This window comes from Lepisma saccharinum, chromosome 8 (genome assembly GCF_977018435.1).
Source record: "Lepisma saccharinum chromosome 8, izLepSacc3.1, whole genome shotgun sequence".
NCBI lineage: Eukaryota > Metazoa > Arthropoda > Insecta > Zygentoma > Lepismatidae > Lepisma > Lepisma saccharinum.
In genome coordinates, this window is record NC_139236.1 from 72,067,657 (window position 1) to 72,087,581 (window position 19,925).

The following is a 19,925-nucleotide window of genomic DNA, read 5'->3' on the forward strand; positions in this document are numbered from 1 at the left end:
AAATAAAAGGACTTGTCAAATTATTTTCCTCAGCTATATTTATCTAGCAGGAAGATTTCTGGTGCAACGTTCAGAAATATTTCATGCGGTGTGCAATATCCTCATGTAATAAACAGTGAAATGACATTATGAAGGCCAATGTTTTTGTCACTGTGTTGGAAATGGTTAAAGTTTTGATGCAGAAACAAAACTATGGACGAACACTATCTAGTCGTCTCCACAATGACAAAATGTTTTCTGTATAAAATGCCAAGAGAACTATTTCTTGTCAGTAATCACCGTTAGTACTACAGAGAGTAACAATTGATGGAAGGAAAATAAACATTTAAGAAAAACATTTTATCCTAACACCATATTGAATTTCTTCAATAACACCAAATATAAATAAAAATAACATGTTAACAGTGGCGGCGATTAGGGAGGGCGAGGTGGGGCAGTTACCCCCCCCCCCACGCTTTTTGCCACTTTTACCCCTGCGCTATGCTAAACCTTATGCACCAAGGGAAAGTAAACTGTCCTTGCCACTCCCCTTTGTTTTGGAACCCAATCGCCGCCACTACGTGTTAACAACATAAACAATATGCGAACGATAATAATGTTGCTCCAGGAATAAATATCTAACCACCGTCCACATGTTTTTTGCCTTTCACACCCATTTAAAATAAACAATAATAATAAAATAATAACGATGATGATGACAACGACGCCTGGCGAAAACGTGAACAAATAGTACTTCCCTGAATAATGAATCAGATTACCCGTGTTGTACGATAAACAGGCATCCCATCCTGTATATATGTTATAGAAGAAAACCCTGTCACACCACGTGCAGAGGAAACTATTTATGTTTATTAATCTATATACTTACATAAAACTAAATTGGACGCGTGTACTCTTATCCACTAATGCATCTGCAGGTGTTCGTTCACAATTTCCATCGCTGGGTTTCATAGCTGGAATCCTGAACGATTGGAACACGAGCAGCAGTAAGATGTTGAGTAACAACCCACTCGGAGAAAAAAGGGAAACTGAACGATTGTGGATCACACGGGACACTGGAGCTTTCGTCACGACGGGAAGAACAAGACGGCAGAAATTGCCTCAGGGCGAAAGGGAAAAAGACTAGGGAAATTTCTTTTCAAGAGGCAGCGTTTATAAAGTGTGAGATGTACACTCAACGGCAAAATAAACAGTAGGCAAATTGTCCATCAATATTTTCATTCAGTCAGCTTTCCACCAAGTGATGATCGTGAATTGAAATAAAAACGTTCATAATTAAGGACATCTACTTCGAATCAACACAATTCATTTTTTTAAAACGCAGAATGTAGAATTTAAAAAAGAATGAAGATAGTCATGGACAATTTGTGCCGCTGGCTGTACTGTTGAGTCCCATCGCCGCTATTACCTGGCTTTCTGGACCGGAGTCTATAAGTTTTTTTTTCCCAACTAGCTCCTCAGTTGTATTCGCAATTCTTAATTAACACCGACATTTTGTGTTTTTCATCGGGGATTGAACCCGTATCCGCTTGTAACAGAGGTTAGAGCCCTAACTATTCCCGTATTAAAGACAAATATAACCATTCCCTAATTAAAATTTTTGTATCAGACTAGATTTTCTGGCATCAAATTGTCCGTTGGTGAATTAAGAGCTTTTTCAATTTAAGAATAATTGTTATAGATTTTGAGTCACAATCGCAAAGGGAGATGTGCTTGATAGAAAGAAGAAATTTTCACTCTTCCGGATGAAAATTTTAGTGTCATGATATTGTATTGAATCGATGATTTCTCGGTATTAACATTACAATACGCTCTTGTTGGGCATACCGCTATTTATGCATCGTAAACAAAGTTTCAACTTGTTTAAAGAGAAACAGGATTTCAAGAGTTTCCCTTTTCCCACTCTAGAGGGATATTTAGGGAATTTGCAGTTCGATAGGAATCTGCGTTCTGGTTGGAAGTCGGGCATTACCGAACCAGCTGTAAAACAGCCTAGGAAGTAAGCCCACGAAGGAAGGTGAAAGTTGCGCGAGAAACAGGCAAATAAAAAAGAAAACGAAATAGCCATGTGACCTCGTTCATGAACTTCAGCTCAATATGCCTTCCGCGATTTTCACATCGCACCTGTTTTTTTCATCATTTCTGTTACCAATAACTCGGCCAATAAAATATGTAATAAAAATGTGTACAAATGATTCTCGAACTTTAGCAAGGTAACTTGAATTTGCGAGCACACACAATTAAGGTAATATGGGAAGTTGAATTGCCTGCCTCCTCGACGGCATGGTGGTAACGTCGTCGTCTTGTTCTCGAGGGGTCTTGAATTCGATGCCCGGTTTAGACACACAGTGATTTGAATCCCACTTTAAACTGTAAGTCCAGTCCTGATTAGCCTTTCTGTGCATCAAGTGGAGTCAAGACCAAACCAACATCACCTAATTATCACTAGCCCCGTCTATAGAGTGTCTCAACCTTAAAAGTCAGTATGGAAGTAAATGGAGTACTTCTCTCTCTCTCTCTAATACATGAGTTCTCTGTCCTTCTCTACTAAATTTCAAACAGTGAAATCATTATCCTGTAGAGTTTTTATGCTCTATTTAATGACGGCATTATATAACCTGTCATAAATTCATGTGATCTGAATTTTTCATAATTATGCAATTTTGCATAATTTTTTTTCTAGTAAATACTTCAAAAGCCATAAATATGAAACCGCTTGAACAACTTCGACAGTTTTTACCTATGGGATCTATGGTGTTTGCCAGAGTGAAATAATTTGCTTACGACAAGAGTTATATATATATATATATATATATATATATATATATATATATATATATATATATATATATATATACACACACACACATCATCTGCTGATGTTCCTCACAACTTACTCATTTAATTTCAGTAGTTTTCTTCTTGAGAATATTAACGGTGTGTTTTATCACACAACAATTTTCAATTTTAGCACTTGCTTTAAATATCGAGGCTTAGCAGCAACTAAAAAATCTCAATTGCAAGTAGTCTCGAGTAACAGTCACGTTCTCTGAACGAGTAATAGCTGCAATACATATTTTCTTATTGGCACGCAAACAATAACAAAGTTTCAGGCTGCAATTGGTGTGACGAGAATAAAATGCATTATGTAGCACCCATTTGGTAATAAAAAATATATATATTGTGGAGACCCGGGTACTGGAACCTAGGATTTCAGCTTACAAAGCTGGCCTTTAACCGACATGGTCACAAGCCACGGTGAAGAAACCAAGCTATTCGAGTAATTTATCCATAAGATTGCATCTTTTCCTGTCCAGCTCGAAACTTTTGATGTCGCTTCTCGCTAATTACAATAATTTTAAAGCAATACGTTTCATCAGATAGGGTTCACATGCTGTACACATTGCGGACAAAATACAAGTGAAGCTTGTGCATGAAAATTAATGAAGACTTTGGGAAATCGTACTTTTGTGGAAGGTTAGTGTTTGCAACCCTAAATGATAACCATTCTCTAGTTTCCGTCAATATAGCGGATTCTGCTATGTGAACACGAATCTCATTAACCAACGGCACATAATTTTTATTTTATTTTAAACTATTTATTTCAAAATGAAGAGTCATTATTCTGGAATCTACGGAGACATTAATTCATTCGGTAAGAATTTGTGCTCCATTACGAAACCAACGTGCACGTGTAAAACAAGTAAAGCCGGACAATTTTCATTTTACAAAAATTCAATTTACTGTTAAAATTAAATGAGAGTACAACCATTGACTTATTTTTAATAGCCTAGATGACTGATGTGGGGGAAGGGGTACCTCCTCTCATGTGCCCTCCTGGCTGTGACATAAATTCTTCTTCCTTTAGGATTTCTATTATTTTTCCCATCGCATATTCATTGCCAACTTTGCGATTCTGTTTGCCAAAGTGTATGGGGAAGGAGTTCATTTATTCTTCAAGCCTTCTCCTGGACTAGGATAACACTACTTCCGAAAGAATTTTTTCTTGCATCATTTTCAGGAATTGCAACAGCACTATTTCTGTCTAGCTTATTCTTATTGCGTTTTTTCCTTTTCGTTATTTAGTGTTGCTTTTCTTCCATTTTCGGCTACTCGCGACGATAAAGAGAGACTCAAAAAGAACACCCATGCTCAGACCAAATTCGAACCCAGGTCCCTCGCATTCTAATGAATTGTGATAACTACTTCGTCACAAACGTCAAAAATGCGTTTCTTTTTAAAATAAATTTCAGGAATATTTCACATTTACATTACTTTGATTGTAGACGTGGAAATTACAGTTAATTAATATTTACGCTGCAATCTTTCCGTTAAGCCTTTTCTGTGAGTCTGAGAGACACAAAATTCCCTGCATATGGTTAAATTGATTGACAGTAAGCAACACTGCTGTTTTCCGAACACTTACTTCGGCTGTACGTCCGGCCACGAAGCTGGACCAACTCAAACGAGTGTGCCACTTTTTGTGAACAGAAGTGTACCACGTGAGCGTACTACAACGGCGGCTCGTGACTTTTCACAGATGCGTGTTACAGATATATGTTGTTTCTTGCATTTACAATTATCCCCCCTCCAAACACATACACATTTACACACTCGCTTGGAGCCGCTAGCGTAGCTACGCACGGGTTTTTTCCCCGAGGGGTGTGGAATTGTAAAGGTCTGTATCACATAGCTGCTTTCTACGCACGGCCGGAATAGACTATAAAATATTTTGCAATCACCGATTCAAACCTTCATTTTAAAAGTTATTCAAAAACGGAAATGGTAATCGGAGACCATTTTAAGGGGTGTTTTTTTTTGTTTCCGAGTTCTTTGCTACTTTCATCCGAAACTCAAAATTTGGAGATGGGATGTAGCCCCCATAAATTTCCTAGTCCCAACCTCTCGTACGCCACTGGTTGGAACAACAGAGCACAACTGATCCTGTACAATGACTGCTCCATATGCCACGTGCATGACCATGAACGCGCGAAAAAAAATCGTGTCTGCCGATTCTGTAAAGCTTCTTCTTATACTGAGATGACAACACTTACCGTCTAATCTGTGCTTACCGTGCTGTGAATTTGTGTAGCACGCTAGCAGACGGATTTCCCGAGCTGATTGGCTCCGACCCTACCTCCCCCGCAGAACCGAGGGGCATTCGGGTAGATTCGGCGCGCCGCGAGGTGGCGAAAACGTGCTATGAAGCCAATAGCACGGTATTCGTTGTAGCTTAACAGCGTGCGGAAAATACATAACGCACTGCACATTTTTGAGCCTCTTAACGTGAGAAGTCTCATTTCACTTCAGTGTTTTATTAAACTTCTTCAATCTATGAAATGTGTCCCTTTCTTTCTTTTCATTTTAGTAAATTGAGTAACGTGCTATAGCACGGTAGCACGTATTAAGCAGCCGCCACTGAGTACACCACATGGTACACCCCTGCAGAACGTAGTGCAAAGGGTGCAGACTCCAAATACACTACGTGACACCAAATCGACGAAGTAGACGGTTCGGTGTTGCATTTTCGAACCAACTGGACGCGAGAGTGCAGAGAGAGTTACAACAGTGCAACGAACTAGACTGAGCTAATGATCTTGCACGGAACTTCTGTTGTCTGCTTCTATTGAAATCAAATGGTGTAACGCCACTACAGGGAAACGCACGGAACCGAAGCAGGAATTTCCGTGCCAGAAGTCTGCAGGTTATCTTAAAGGTTATCGCCCACTGAGCCACCGGACGCGACATTTTACTAACAAATCCTGAACTTCACAAAGTAGAGGTTTAGGTAGCCCCATATATTAATGGAGGTTATAATTCTCCGTTGCTTCAGCCCGCCTAACGAAACGTTGGATGTAATAAAAGACGGGAAAATATAACACTACCCATACAAAAGAAAGGTGTTATATGACCTTGATATGATTTAAAGGTACAAATAGAAATTTGGCATCAGTAACTACACTGGGCCCAATATTAAACACATTAGTAATAAAACAATCGTCATATCATCAGTGGTTCCGAGTTCTAGTCCCGACCGAGCGGGGACGTTTCTTTGTGAATATCTCTTCACTAATTTCATCTAGTAATTCAACTTCATCGTCGTGATGAGCGTCCAGAAGCACAAAGCAACGTAAAATAGAGAATGAACAAGATTTTTAATATACGAGAACAATTGTTACGTTGCAAAACGGATGTTTATTCTTCCAGAACTGTTATGCTTGCTCTTGTTCAAAATTAATTTGAAATGTTTTGTTACAGGAGTGATTATTTCTTTCATAAAGAATTGGTTCTTGTTTTAATTTTAAATATTTATCCTGGATCTGGATGTTGGGAAAGGTCACTTTAGTGTACATTGAATACAAGAGAAACTTACTGTTCAGCTCTTGAATAAATATTATTTCCCAAAAAGCACAATTTGAGATCAGAAAATCAGTAGTGGTGTTCGGGAATTGGTTCAAAGAAAGTGACGTCGGTGATGGAGGAAAATGTAAGAAGCAGCACAACAACGTCCTCGATTTTCAAGTGCAAAGGTTTTTAGGAGAAAAACGAGAGTTAGTACCACATGAAACCATTACAGTATATATCCGAAGGCTCTTTTTTGCAGGAGAAACACTTCACCGCCTTCTACAAAAAAGACGCTCTATAAGTGTGAAGATAATTCATTAGTGCTTACACAGCCCTGCGTTCACTTCAACGATGTTCATCATCTGTTAATGTTGACCGAACTTCCTCTATTAGGTCTTTGCAAACAGAAAGTACTCAGAAATAACAATTTCACTACGATTGCCTTGTCACATTATGATCAGTTTTCTCTCAAGATAGGGAGGAACAGTGCAGGATTAAAAGTCTCTGGTGTCCATATCTTTTCCGTTAATGACATAAAGGAACAGTTACTGCCGTGAGGTGTTAGATATTTTTTTGTGCATTTATTTACATTGACTACTGTCATAACACCATAAGATCTTCAAAAGTAAACTTGATCGTGAAACAAGTATCGTTTCCTGTTCTCTTTCAAATACGAGGTGCGATCAGGTTGCTCCGACCCTAACATAGATGGAATGACGTTATGATTGATTTTTTATTTTGTTATTGTTTAGTGATCCTTTGTATGCTTTCATTCTGAATTGCAAGTCTGAGTAGCGTACAGTTTTCTTTTTACAGGGGTATAACTGCGTGAAGTTGTGTCAATGTGCCAGAATGGAGAAAACTGAAGTGAGAGCGGTGATCAAATATTTTGTGAAGAAGAAGTGGACGGTATCCAAAATCCATGAGGACTTGGTGGATACACTAGGGGACACTGCTCATTCATACAGTATGGTGAAGAGCTGGTGTCGTGAGTTTAATTGTGGGAGAAAGTCGTGTGAGGATGAACATGCAGGTGGAGCACCAAAAACTGTCATGACTACCGAAAACATTAACAAAGTCCACGATATCGTGCTGAAGGATCGTCGAGTCACTATCTGTCATGTTGCTGAGATGTGTGGCCTATCATATGGCACTGTGCAAAACATAATTACCCAGGAATTGCAAATGAAAAAAAATGCTGCAAGATGAGTCCCTCGAAACCTCACCCCAGATCAGAAGCGCACCCGAGTGCTCATCAGTCAAGAACTTCTTAACAAGTTTCGTGCTGATATAGACGATTTCCTTGCTCGATTTGTAATTATGGTTGAAACATGGGTCCATCACTTCGACCCAGAAACAAAATCACAAAGCATGGAGTGGAAACACCAACATTCTCCACCAACGAAGAAGTTCAAGGTGCAAACGTCAGCCAAGAAGGTGATAGCCTCAATTTTCTAGGACTGCAAGGGTGTCCTTGTTGTGGACTATCTACAAAAAGGCCAAACCATCACTAGCACATACTACAGTGATCTAATCAAGAAATTACGTGATTCCATCAAGACAAAGAGGCGTGGGATGTTGACTCGCGGTGTGCTCCTTCACCAGGACAATGCACCTGTCCACACATCACGCATTGCGAGGACCGCTATCGCAGATGCATCGTTCGAACTGTTGCCCCACCCACTCTATTCCCCAGATTTAGCCCCCAGTGATATTCATTTGTTCAAACATTTGAATAATGACATTCGTGGGCAAAAATTTTCTGATGATTGTGTGGTGATAAGGGCTGTGGACTCATGGTTGGAGGACCAGTTGGAAGAATTTTTTTGCAAGGTATCCAGGCGTTGGAGCACCGATGGGAAAAGTGCATTGGAGTTGCAGGGGAGTATGTTGAAAAATAAAATAAAATTGAAACCCTATTGCCGCTCTTTCTATGTTAGGGTCAGAGCAACCTGATCACCCCTCGTATCATCAGCGCGATGATTTACAATGAATCAGAGACTAATGTGAAACCGACACTACGTATCCAGGTTATTGTAAAAATGCATAAAACTATTTTAAGGATATGAAATTAGTTGTTAACGTATCTTTTGTGGTTTTCTGTTTTCGTTTCCGCACTAGTACTGACAAGTGTCTTCCTCAGATCTTCTGTTCGTGCATCAATATGAACTTTTTAAATGGGTCTAGCAGAGCATGTTAAGGGTCCATTCCGCAAGGCAACAGTAACGTGCTGGTGTCCTTTTTTAGTTTGCCTGTTTTCATGGTCGCCCGCAGGGTGGGCCAGGGGGGCGTGCCCCCCTCCGAGATTTCTGGAATGAGTTAATGTAATTCGAATGGTAAGATTGTAGAGCTATTTTATAACAAAAAATATTGTTTTCTGTGACTTACAGGCCGTAAGTTACAGCAACTATTATTATTAATGGGGTTACATTTAAGCTTACAGTTTATTTTACACTTTTTATCTAACTATAAAAAAACAGCTTTTTGACTTCCATGTTAAGTACACAGTTCTGCACATTGTACATAGATATACAGAATATGGAAAATACAAATGTATGTAATTAAAAAAAAGCATAAGAAGTAGTAGTAGTACTAGTAAGGCGCCAACTTTAATTGGGGCCAAGACACCTTCTATCTCAAAAATTCATGCAGAGGGACAGATTATATATTTACACATAAAAAATATTGCTTAAGCCAACATTGCCTCCACAAAAATTACCTTGCCCCCAAAATGTATCTAAAGTTGGCGCCTCTGAGTAGTAGTAATATTATAATAATAATAATAATAGCAGTAATAATAGCAATAATAATAATAAGTTCCTGTGACTCTGCTCCCCTGAGAAAAAAATCCTGCGGGCACCATTTCCTGTTTTTACGAATCTTTTTTAAAATGCACATGAACTCGAAACTGATGCATGAACAATGATTGTTAGGAAGGCACTTGTCAATAGGAAACCACAATTGGCAAGTTAACAGTTCATTTTATATGCAATGGCTGTAATTAAACGGACCATCAGTAAGAAATTTAATGTTATTGTTGGTAGAAAGAGTAATATTATTTTATAAAAGTCAATGTTTTGTTTTTCTCATAAGAAATTCCTGGAGAAGAAAACAAGAGTTTCGCTGTATTTCTTTCTTCACCCACTTCATCGTTTCACCATTCTCATCCGCGAATAATCTATAGAGATAGAATGAAATAAGGAACACACCTTATTACTAAATTCGTTGCTGCTAATATAGCACGCATGTGAATTGACATTAGTATTCATGTTGAATATATACTTCGACTATTTCTTCAATTCAACTGAATTCCACAGGGAAATTGCCGAAAATAGGAAGATGGATCATTTTATTTCTTAGTAGTTATTGCTTTATATTATAATGTTTTTTGTGTATCAGACTTTTTCCTTATTACGAAAGCTGGATCAGAGAGGTTACGAATCCCCATAAACCCATCCTGCGAATGCCACTGGTTATGTGAAACATTCAATTTTTCTACCTCTAAAGAATAATGATGATAAGGAGGAAATGAGGAACTGTTGAAATGGATGAGGCAAGGAGAAATTCTTACGGAATTCACTACATCACAGAGTCCAGAAATTTGATCGTGTTAAGTTTCGGAACCTCAAAGCTTTGCGATTGAGTTTACACAACATCAAGCAATACAGCTTGTGAAAAAGTAGGTGGAAATCTTAACGCATCATGAGAAAAGTTTAAGGGAGAAATCTAAAGTGTATTCCAATGCAACGACCGTGCGGAAAAAAGGAAGAAAAGTGGCTTCAACATTCACATTCGTACAAGCTTCCGCTCCCGTAACTGGCTGCTTTGATATCACGTAAAAGCAGATCTGGTAACTGCCAACATGTGTGTTCGATAATCTATGTTTACATCTGTATGCAGACTGCGTAAAGCATTTCCCAGTAAGGGCTAAGGAGACATTTCGAAAGGTTTCTGGTATCCGTATTTGGAGAGCGAGCGGTGGATTTTTTTTTTTTTTTTTTTGCAAAAGTCATAGTTTAAAGTCGCGTTAACAGTAGCGTAGCTAACAGGCTTCCCCTTACCCATCAAGATTAACAGTCTCTGTCTTGTCTCAATTTGGATTTCCTTGATTGAATTTCCTTAGTGACTAAATTTCAATGAACCAATAGAGTTGAAGCGAAGAGATACAGTTTCATATTTCTTCGATATTATTCTGATTATTAAAGAAACATATGCGTGTTATGATTATACTCTGTCTCGGGCATCTCTGGAGCAATCGAACGAGAACAAGTCTCTGCGCAAGTAGTGACGCGAGACAGCTCCACCAACGAACACGTGAGAGGGAACGGGATTCCGTGGAGGGGGAAACTGCAGTTAACAGTCTTCGCAACAGCTTGTACTGCTTCGCTCTGCTTACTCGATTTCCCCCCTTCTCTGCCGCTATGAGCAGGCTTGTTTGCTCCATAGATTCCGTGGATAGAGTATAAGTATTATTGTACAGTCATGGACACTTCTGGGTTGTAACAACTCTATTTACTTTCAATTGGATCGTTACAAGCCAGAAGTGTCCAAGACTGTACAACTATTACAAACACACACACACACACACACAAACACATGCACACAGACTCACATGATTGTGAATTTATAATATAATTTTAGTCTTTTCTTTCTTTACACCCTACTGTGCATGGAATCGTCTGACGTGACCACCAGTTATACTTGACGAGTCACTTCAAATAATATTTCCGGATTTCCCGCTTGTCACGTGGTTAATTTTATCTTTACGCTGATGTTATCGCACACTAAACAAACACAACTTCACTCAAGGTCGGCAATGGAGACTTTTCTGTCGATTCCAGTTATTGTGAGAGGAGCTGAACGTTCAGCGTCGTGTCTCCGATGTCACAAGGTTAGTCTTTACCTAATAACAGAGCTTTCTTCTATCCACTATGTAAAAGGCAACACGAGCTACATTGTAAGCAAGAACTTAATAGTCAAGAGTCAGCATAGTTCGTGATTACTTGACGTCACGCTTCAAAGTTATCAAAAAGAGAGTTCTTTTAAGCAATGAAAGGGAAGAGTGAAGGGAAAACTAACAGCAACAAGTAAAATAATATAAAAGTAAGCGAGGCGGCATGAAGTACCTGAGACTTTGTTACGTATGATATTTGAAAAATGATACCTAAACCGAATTTTCTTTACTATCCGATTTCTCAGACATGCCAAGTGGATATCTATCTGATTATTTGCAGATAAGTCGTACATTTTGTTTATTTTATTTAGAGCCACTGTCGCTGACCTTCGTGGCGGAATGGTTAGCGCAGCACGCTACGACGCCAGGGGTCCCGGGTTCGGCCGAATCCGACCTGGGCATGGATCTTGTGTCTCATCAATATCATCCTCATTGTCATGATTAGCCAAAAGTGGCATACAAGCGACGTTAAATATAAAAAAAATAAATTGAATTAAACATAGTAAGGAAAATGAATCCATTAGTGGTAATTGTGAGCTTGGCTGCGTGCCTATTCAGGATACAACCTGCTGTTTTCGAGGCCGGAAGGAGATGGCAAAGAATACTTTATTATAGAAAATTGTTTGCCTTAACGCTTTGCAAGTTTGAGCGATGACATGTTATATATGCTATAAACAGTATAGGTTTCGAGACCAGAGACGAGAAAGAGAGATACATGCTTATAAATCGAGACGAGACCGAGAACGAGACACACATTTGAAACTCGAGACGAGACCTAGACACTGCCCAGGTTTCTGTTCGAGACTGTAACAAGCATGTGAAGTACCTGAAAAATTCACACAAATCAAATTTGTTTTATTATGCAACTTATTCGAACATACCAGGGTCATAGCTGACCGATTCTTTATAGATAAGTCATGTTTTGCTTTTGTAACTGTAAGATTATCAGTGGCAATTGTTTGCCAATGCATCTTCGAGACCGAAAAAATGGCCACCCCGATGGCCGAGCAGTAGCGCTGTCGCCTTGTAACTAAGAATGCCAGGTTCAATCCCCGATGGAGGCACATTGCACAATGGTTCGGATCCGACTCGGAACTGTAGGTTATGTCCCTGTAAGCTCGAGTCCCATCTAATTTAAGTAACCACCCTTTCAGACTTCTAACAATGAACCTAGAAGGGACAGCTAAGAAAGAAAGAAAGACTGTCTCATACGATCCTTATTCGGGCAAAGAACTCGTGTATCACCTGAAGAAACTTTCGTTCGGAGCTTTGTGGAGACGAGACGAGACGAGACTGAGCTTGACTAGTTCTCGTCTCGAAATATATATATATACCCTGTCCCAGGAGTCGGCGAAGCAAGCGAAAGAAAACAAGTCCTCTGCGCAAGTAGTGACTCGAGAGAACCGACCAATGAGAGGAGAAGTGAGTGCATGGAGGGGAAAACGCAGCTGCAGCTACCAGCGCGTATTACTTTGCTCCGCTCACTCGCTTTCTCCCATTTTCTACCGTTATACACGGTGTTGCTCCACAGACTCATGACATGTCATTGCACAAACTTTCAAAGCGTTTAAAGGTTATTAATGCAAACAACTTATTTTATTATCATTTCTTTTTTTACTCTTTTGTTTCGATACTACGACTACGAGCCCTCGAAAATAGTAGTTTTTATCCTGAGCAATCATGTAACCACGCAGCACATGTTCATACATGCCACCAATGAATTGTCTTTGAAATTACTAGTATTAACCACTTATGACCTACCGATAAATCATCGGGTAGATATCAGCTTGAAATATTTGAAGAAGCCGCATAGTAAAGACAGTTTGGTTTATGCAAAATTTAAAGCACTAAGTATAGGTCTCGTCCCAATTTGTAGGGCCTCGTTGATGGCGGTGGTAGCGTCGTCACCTTGTAATCAAGGGGTCCCGGTTTCGATACCCTTGTAAATAAATGGATAAGAACGTACGTTGAATATAAATTAATATACTGCAGCATTTTTAGTGACACCATTTAACTTTGTATGATTTTCGTAGAACCAGCCCATTGAGCAGCTTAATGTTAGTGTAACAAACGAATTTGTGAACATTTGATTCAGAAATATAATCACTGATTTCGTTCATAAAAAAGAAAGCTCCTGCCTTTCATTGGGTACGAGGAGCACGAAATTCTGAAGTTGGCCACCAGAGACCGCCACGTTACAACAGACCTTTCCAAGCGCCAGAGCAGAATGATATCTGCCGTTGAAAGAGGCTGCTATGCATATGAGTGTGTCAGCTCAGAGCTGCAGAGGGGGTTCGGGGTGGGCATTGCTTATCCTCAGTCAGCAGATCGCTAACGCTAACCCTGAATTTTACAAATTAATGCATAGCTGTGTGTATACCAGACATAATTTGCCATCTTAAAAAAATAGTCTGGCCTACTCCACCTCTAGGATCCTAAGAAAGAACCTGGTGTTTAAAATAATCTTACATTTGAATAACATTTTTCTAGCAGCAACTTCGGGACGGGATGTGCTGGTGACCCTTTCTGAAGACACCCAAACGTCAAACTCTCTTCCACATACTCCACCATGGATTCCATTTTGCAGACTTATGGGACTGACACCTGGAATCACACAGTGACGTGCGGTGACGTCGACACTTGGGGTAGCAGTCAGTGGCGTGCTCAAGGGGGGGGGGGGGTTGGTGTGAGTCACACCCCTCCTCTCTTTAGGGCCAGTATTCCTTCAAAAAAGAAGAATGTCAATAACAGGAAAAGATTGCAAAATTATGAATGAGTACTAGAAAAAAGTACACGTAACCCCCACCCACATTCGAAAATAAAAAACTATTTGATTTGACTCTAAGCCAGAGATCCTGGGTTCGAATCTCGGATTGGCCATTTGTGTTCTTTGTGTGTGTTCCTTCATCTATTTTGTTGTACCAAAGGTGGCGGAAAAGCGAAGTAAAATAAACCAATTTGAGCAATCAATCAATGATTTCATTTCATTTTTGTTACTTAGCGTCGCTTTTTTGTCACATTTGGTTAATTGTGAAGATGATACGATGAAACTGATGAAGGGACGAGCATAGGGAACGCCCATGCCCGGGTCGGGGTTCGAACCCGGAACGCCTGGTGTCGTAGCGCGCTGTGATAACCACTCCCCCGCGCTTGGTTGATTTGGTGACAGGAAACAAAACACAACACACTTTTTTGTAGTTTCTTCAATGATATTCATTTGACTTTTTGAGTTCTGAGATACATTTTTCATTCCAAATTATTTCATTATTCACTGCAACACATAGGACAAGAATGCGCACTCATCACGGGTTCGAATCCTGGCCTGGATTGTTCATATGAGGTCCCTTCACGAATTTCATCATATCATCACTCAATCCTCATTTTCGCGATAACCAAATGTGGCAGAAAAGCGAAGTAAAATAAACCAAACCAACTACAATATGAACACGCGTTCTCTTGCCCAAATAAATACATCCGTATTTATGACTGTTACAGGCCAATATATTAGTATATTTAAATAAAACACTACTAAAACGAGAGTCAGAGAGAGCCTGAGCACATATTTGTAATTTAATCATTATATATTCCATATTTGAAAAAGAAAAAAAAGAAAGAAAGCATAACATTATTGTCTGCACATAACACGTTCCCATTTTATAAATAATAAAACTACATCCCATATTATACATACACACTTATTGTACAACGTGTAAAAGGTTGTGTAAATACAGAGAACATAAGTACTGCAGAAAATTTTACCCTGTGTTCTTTAGAGGATTTACAAAAAAAAATGAGAAACCAATCCCCTATCTGTCCTATAGGAGATAGACTGGGGGACCTGAAAGCCTGGGCTTTCAACCATTGCAACGGGGGGCGTGGGGGCAAGGGAAGTAGAGGTCGAAATCTTCCTTTTCCTTGGGACGGCCGTTTCTACCTGGAAACTGGCCTGGCTGAAGAAGAGCGAGCTAGGGTATCCAGCCTGCTTTGCCCACGGAGAACACCGATGGACGAGAAGTGCGTGGAAAAGGTGTTGCATATGAGCTGTGGTGGATTTAACAAGACAATAAATATTGTGATTTGAATATAATTCGAGATGTGAGATTGATTGATCTATCTCTGCTAGACTAGCTACTCCTCAGTGCACGTCACTGGAATCACAACCAGTACAATTCTCTGTGGGACTTGTGTTGGAGTCCTGTCCATGTGTGTGTCCGTTCATCAATTTAAACTTATCACAATTCATCTTCATCTTCGCAAAGTGTCAGAAAAGCAACGAAAATGAAGTAATCAATCAATCTAGCAGCAAAACCGCTAATACAGTAGCAATATTATAGTATTTCAAAGATTGAATCCTATAAAATATTTACACTTATAAAAACTACGGAAACAAACATCTTTAAAATATCTTCCGCGGATCAGCCAAGTCTTTTGCTCAAATAGAATATCAGTCAACCGAGGTATATAGCTGTAGCTGCTATGGCAATTTCAGTCCAGTCATCCGAGGTAGCTATTTGGTTACTATAACAATTTCAACTTAAAATTTGTAATTTTACAGCCCCTCTCGTTGTCACAAGATTAGCGCCTTTATCCCACCCCCGCCATCCTGAACAATACTTATATTGCAAAGCCTGTTGATTATAACCTGAATTTTTCAAATGGATCAAAGATGTTTGAAATCTTAGTTCCTCTGTATGTTCATAATAAAAAGTGTAAGAGGAATTTTCTTGTCCGTCAATTTTACATGTCTAAAATCAAGTGATGACTTATTTTTGGTCATTTTTGCATATTGATTGATTTGCTTTATCTTACTTCGCTTTACTGCCACTTTCGGCTTATCGCGATTGTACACATTGAGATTGATTAGTTTTAATCTAATTTTATTACAGCTCTTGTCGAAGAGAGGTTTCTTGCCAAGATGGCGCTTTCACTTAAGGATTCAATTAGAGCTATCTTAACGGCGATTGTAATTACTATGAAGGAAATTTTGGCACAGAAGTTGGGCTCCAGTGCGAAGTACTCATGCGACGAAAGTATGCGGGGCAAAACAGTTCTTATAACGGGAGGCGCAACAGGTAAGTTAAAATGTTTTTTTTCTTATCGGACACCGTGTTGAACACCGTCGTTTACTGACGTCACGATAAATCTTCTCGTTGTTAGGTTAGGCATGTTTAGAGCTCTTAGCATGAATAATGCTTTTTTGGTCAAGCCGCGAAAAAACTGCAACGTAACTAAGCATAACCTAACAATGAAGCCATTCCGCGCTGATGTCAGTAGATGGCGGTGATCACTACGGTGTATGATAAGTGAGATCCGAGATACTATTCTGTTAGAACTGACATACAGCAGCGTGCTCACGAATACGTATAGCATACATTAGTCGTGAATGAAGCTCCCACTGGGCTCAAGGTTGTCATGTCAAGAAAAGTGAAAGTGCCACATTTCAAGAGTAAAATAAATGAACTTATTAATTTTCGGGACGTTGATGCAGTAAATGAAAATATCAAAAAGTTGTTCTTTTGAAGCGTCCTTTCTCAGTGTTCAGAAAAAAAATTGAAAATTGTCTGTCGACCGGTTCTCGAGATCATCCTGACGAAAGTCATTGCATTTTCTATCATGGGGTAGCATTCAGATGATGTTTTCAATATCTTATATTTGAATTTTACTTAGATTGGATGTTAAAGTTAATCGCGACGAAAAGGACACCTAAATGACGAAAAGCTGACGGAAATCACATGTATGCCTTACTTGAGATTCGAACCGAGGACCTTTGTGTTTTAAACTAGCCACTACACCAAGAAGGTATGGCTTATATTGCAACATAAATCCTGAAGACAGGTTTAGCCGTGGGAGAGTGCTGTCTTCGATAAAAGCATGAGATAATGATGAGAAAGAATGAATGTAATTATATTTTTCTTTGTTTTAGGAATGGGAAAGGAAGCTGCCCTTGAATTTGCGAAGAACGGGGCACGGGTGATCCTTGCTTGTCTCTATATGGACGAAGCTAGATGTACACAAGGTAAGAAGAGTTTTACTGGTAACTCATTCATAATTCATAAGTTATTGTAGGTTCAGCAGCATCTGACATATAATTTAAATCAATAAAATGGTTGGAAATTGTTGAATCATATTAGTCTGGATCTCAATGGTTTGGCCATGCGTGCAATCTTAGAACTAACAATAATCAACCACAGTAGAAAGTTGTAAGTGCAGTCCGTAACGCATCTTTTTTCATTCTTTCCAGATCATATCACAAGCGTCACAGGGAACAGAGAGATTGTCGCCAAATACCTTGACGTGAGCTCAATGGAATCCATCAGGGACTTCGCCCAGGACATTCGGAAGACGGAGCCGCGGATAGACATTCTCATAAACAACGCCGGAGTGGTCGGTGTTCTGGGGTACACAGAGTCAGGTCTGCCGAAAGTGATGGCCACGAACTACATTGGACCTTTCCTACTGACTCACTTGCTCCTAGGTAACTCTTTTTCTCTAATGCACTATATTGTTTCATGGATTCCTATAAACATTATGTACACAAAATGTGGATCGTATACAGAATATATAGCAGACTAAATGACCTACTCCTCAACTCTTTTTCCATTGTGTTTTTACTCCGTCGACTTTAAAACTTCATGTATCACTTCCACATCAGATGCTGGCAATGACGACTCCCGAAAGAAGTTAAAATGGGTGGACAATCCTCAGATGAACTAAGCGTTCACATTACCACCCTCTCCTGCCCAGCACACAAGAAGCTAAATGCACATACTTTGAACCAGCAATAAGAATTTGTATGTGATACTAGATAAGACTCCTTCACTCTATACTAGTCTCTAGAAAGGTGTATCATCTTTCTGCTTAAACATGTGGAATATTTCCTCTTCTAGATGTGCTGATGAAAGCTCCCAACGGAAGGATCATCAACGTGAGTTCCTCAATGCATCTTGTGCCACAGAAATTGGATCTGCAAGCTTTGTATACGGACTCAGCCATGGCCTATCCTAATTCCAAGTTGTTTCTTCTCATGTTCACCTTGATCCTGTCGAATAAGCTGCGGCACATAGGTAAACTTACTTGTCTAGATCATGTGATTATATAGGCATATCCAATTGGACTTTTAAAGAAATGAATTAGATAAAATTATATGAAGTCAACTATGGAACGAACATAATAATGTTTAATTTTCTTCCTTTCTTGAAGGAATTTATTTTTTGCTAAATTACTATATTTGCTTTATTGGATTTGCATTATACATATAGCATAAAGGCAACTTCTTTTAAGATTGAAATTTGCGATACAGTGGTTTTTTCCCCTTCATTGCTGTTTTAGAGACTGTTTGGCACAATACATTAGTGGAGCTCTTTGACCATAGCAACAATACCAAGCAGACGAAGCGGCAGGGCAAGAGATGCACTTGAGTGGTCTAGCACCAGGTCGGATATGATATTTATTATTCTCATGTAGAGCATCATTGATTCAGGGTGAGAAAATAATATGAGTATTTTCTTTTTCAAACTTCTTGAATTCATTCGAATTATAATAGTTATGCACACGGGCGTTGGAAGTAAGAAGTGGGGCAATGTCTCCATTAATTCAAAGTATATGTCCATAATAATTGAAAGGTAAGGGCGCCTATGATTATAGCCTCTAGACCTACACATATTTTGTTCACAAGTTCATCCAAAGGTGGTTATAACCTCGCCGGTTGGTCCTAAAAGAAAACAATGTATTGACATGAAAAGGTAAATGTTAACAGTCAACATATTGTGGATCAACCAGGATCTTTCGTAGTCCGTGCCAGTACTGTCCCGCTTAGATCTATGTGTGCTATAAGTTATTTCACAGAGTTGGTTCACTTGCAGTAACCTCAACTATTCTATGCTTCTTTTACTTACAGATGTCACTGCTAATGCTATTCATCCCGGTGTCGTTGGGACAGGCATTTTCGACTCTCTACCATTATGGTTGTACTGTCTATGTCTACCACTAAAATATTTGTTCTCTAAGGTAAGAAAGGCACATATCCGAAGTTTGTACCATCAGGAGCAAAAGTGTGTTGCACGAGTTCTATTAGTTTTCAAATTCCTACCACATTCCATCAGTGCTCGAAATGGGGAGAAGCGGGGTGATGTAATCCCCAGGTACGATAATTTACGAAAATATCCCCCAACTTTCGCCATTGTCACCATGTTGAATCATGCAAGATTACCCAACCTAATCCAAGGATTAACCCCCATTTAACTCGAGCTGAAATACGTATTGTGTCTATCCAAAGCCCATTTGAAAACAAATACGTGCAATATAATGTTATTATGCTAGTTTTAGGAGTGCGTTACAAGATTTTTAAGGATTGCAGGATTTTTAAACACACAGTATATTTTTTTTAAAAAAATTAATTATGTATTTATATTTTAGATACACCAGCAACCTACTTCTTGTATTTTATGAAAGTCTATATCAGTCTTTCTCCACCGCCAAGCCACGGCATGTTAACAGTTGGGCTGAAAAGTTCGTAGGATAACATAGTAAAAAATATTTTTTTGACAAAATTCGATTTTATTATTCAATATAGTTGCCTTCGAGGGCGATACAACGATTATAGCGGTCATACAATTTTTCGATGCCA

The 19,925-nt window shown here is 39.2% G+C and overlaps 2 protein-coding genes across 4 annotated transcripts in view; one reads left to right on the plus strand and one right to left on the minus strand.

The window, feature by feature from the left end:
* LOC145991127 (retinol dehydrogenase 11-like) overlaps positions 1-19,925 on the minus strand; it is an 80,282-nt gene that overhangs the window by 39,332 nt on the left and 21,025 nt on the right. The window contains exon 1 of one of the 2 annotated variants that reach the window (XM_083126897.1): positions 869-1,043. The exons of the other annotated variant lie outside the window; for it this stretch is intronic. Within the exon in view, the coding sequence (XP_082983023.1) occupies positions 869-951 (83 nt within the window). The 5' untranslated portion in view covers positions 952-1,043. Of the gene's footprint in view, positions 1-868; positions 1,044-19,925 lie in introns of those variants that run through there. 2 annotated transcript variants of the gene reach the window in all.
* Theg (Testicular haploid expressed gene) overlaps positions 1-19,925 on the plus strand; it is a 45,621-nt gene that overhangs the window by 2,561 nt on the left and 23,135 nt on the right. Inside the window, exons 1-6 of one of the 2 annotated variants that reach the window (XR_014442009.1) lie at positions 11,159-11,236; positions 16,186-16,371; positions 17,223-17,315; positions 17,541-17,774; positions 18,187-18,363; positions 19,197-19,306. The gene's annotated coding sequence lies outside the window, so the exon portion shown is untranslated. Of the gene's footprint in view, positions 1-11,158; positions 11,237-16,185; positions 16,372-17,222; positions 17,316-17,540; positions 17,775-18,186; positions 18,364-19,196; positions 19,307-19,925 lie in introns of those variants that run through there. The other variant, XR_014442010.1, reaches the window with a different exon arrangement.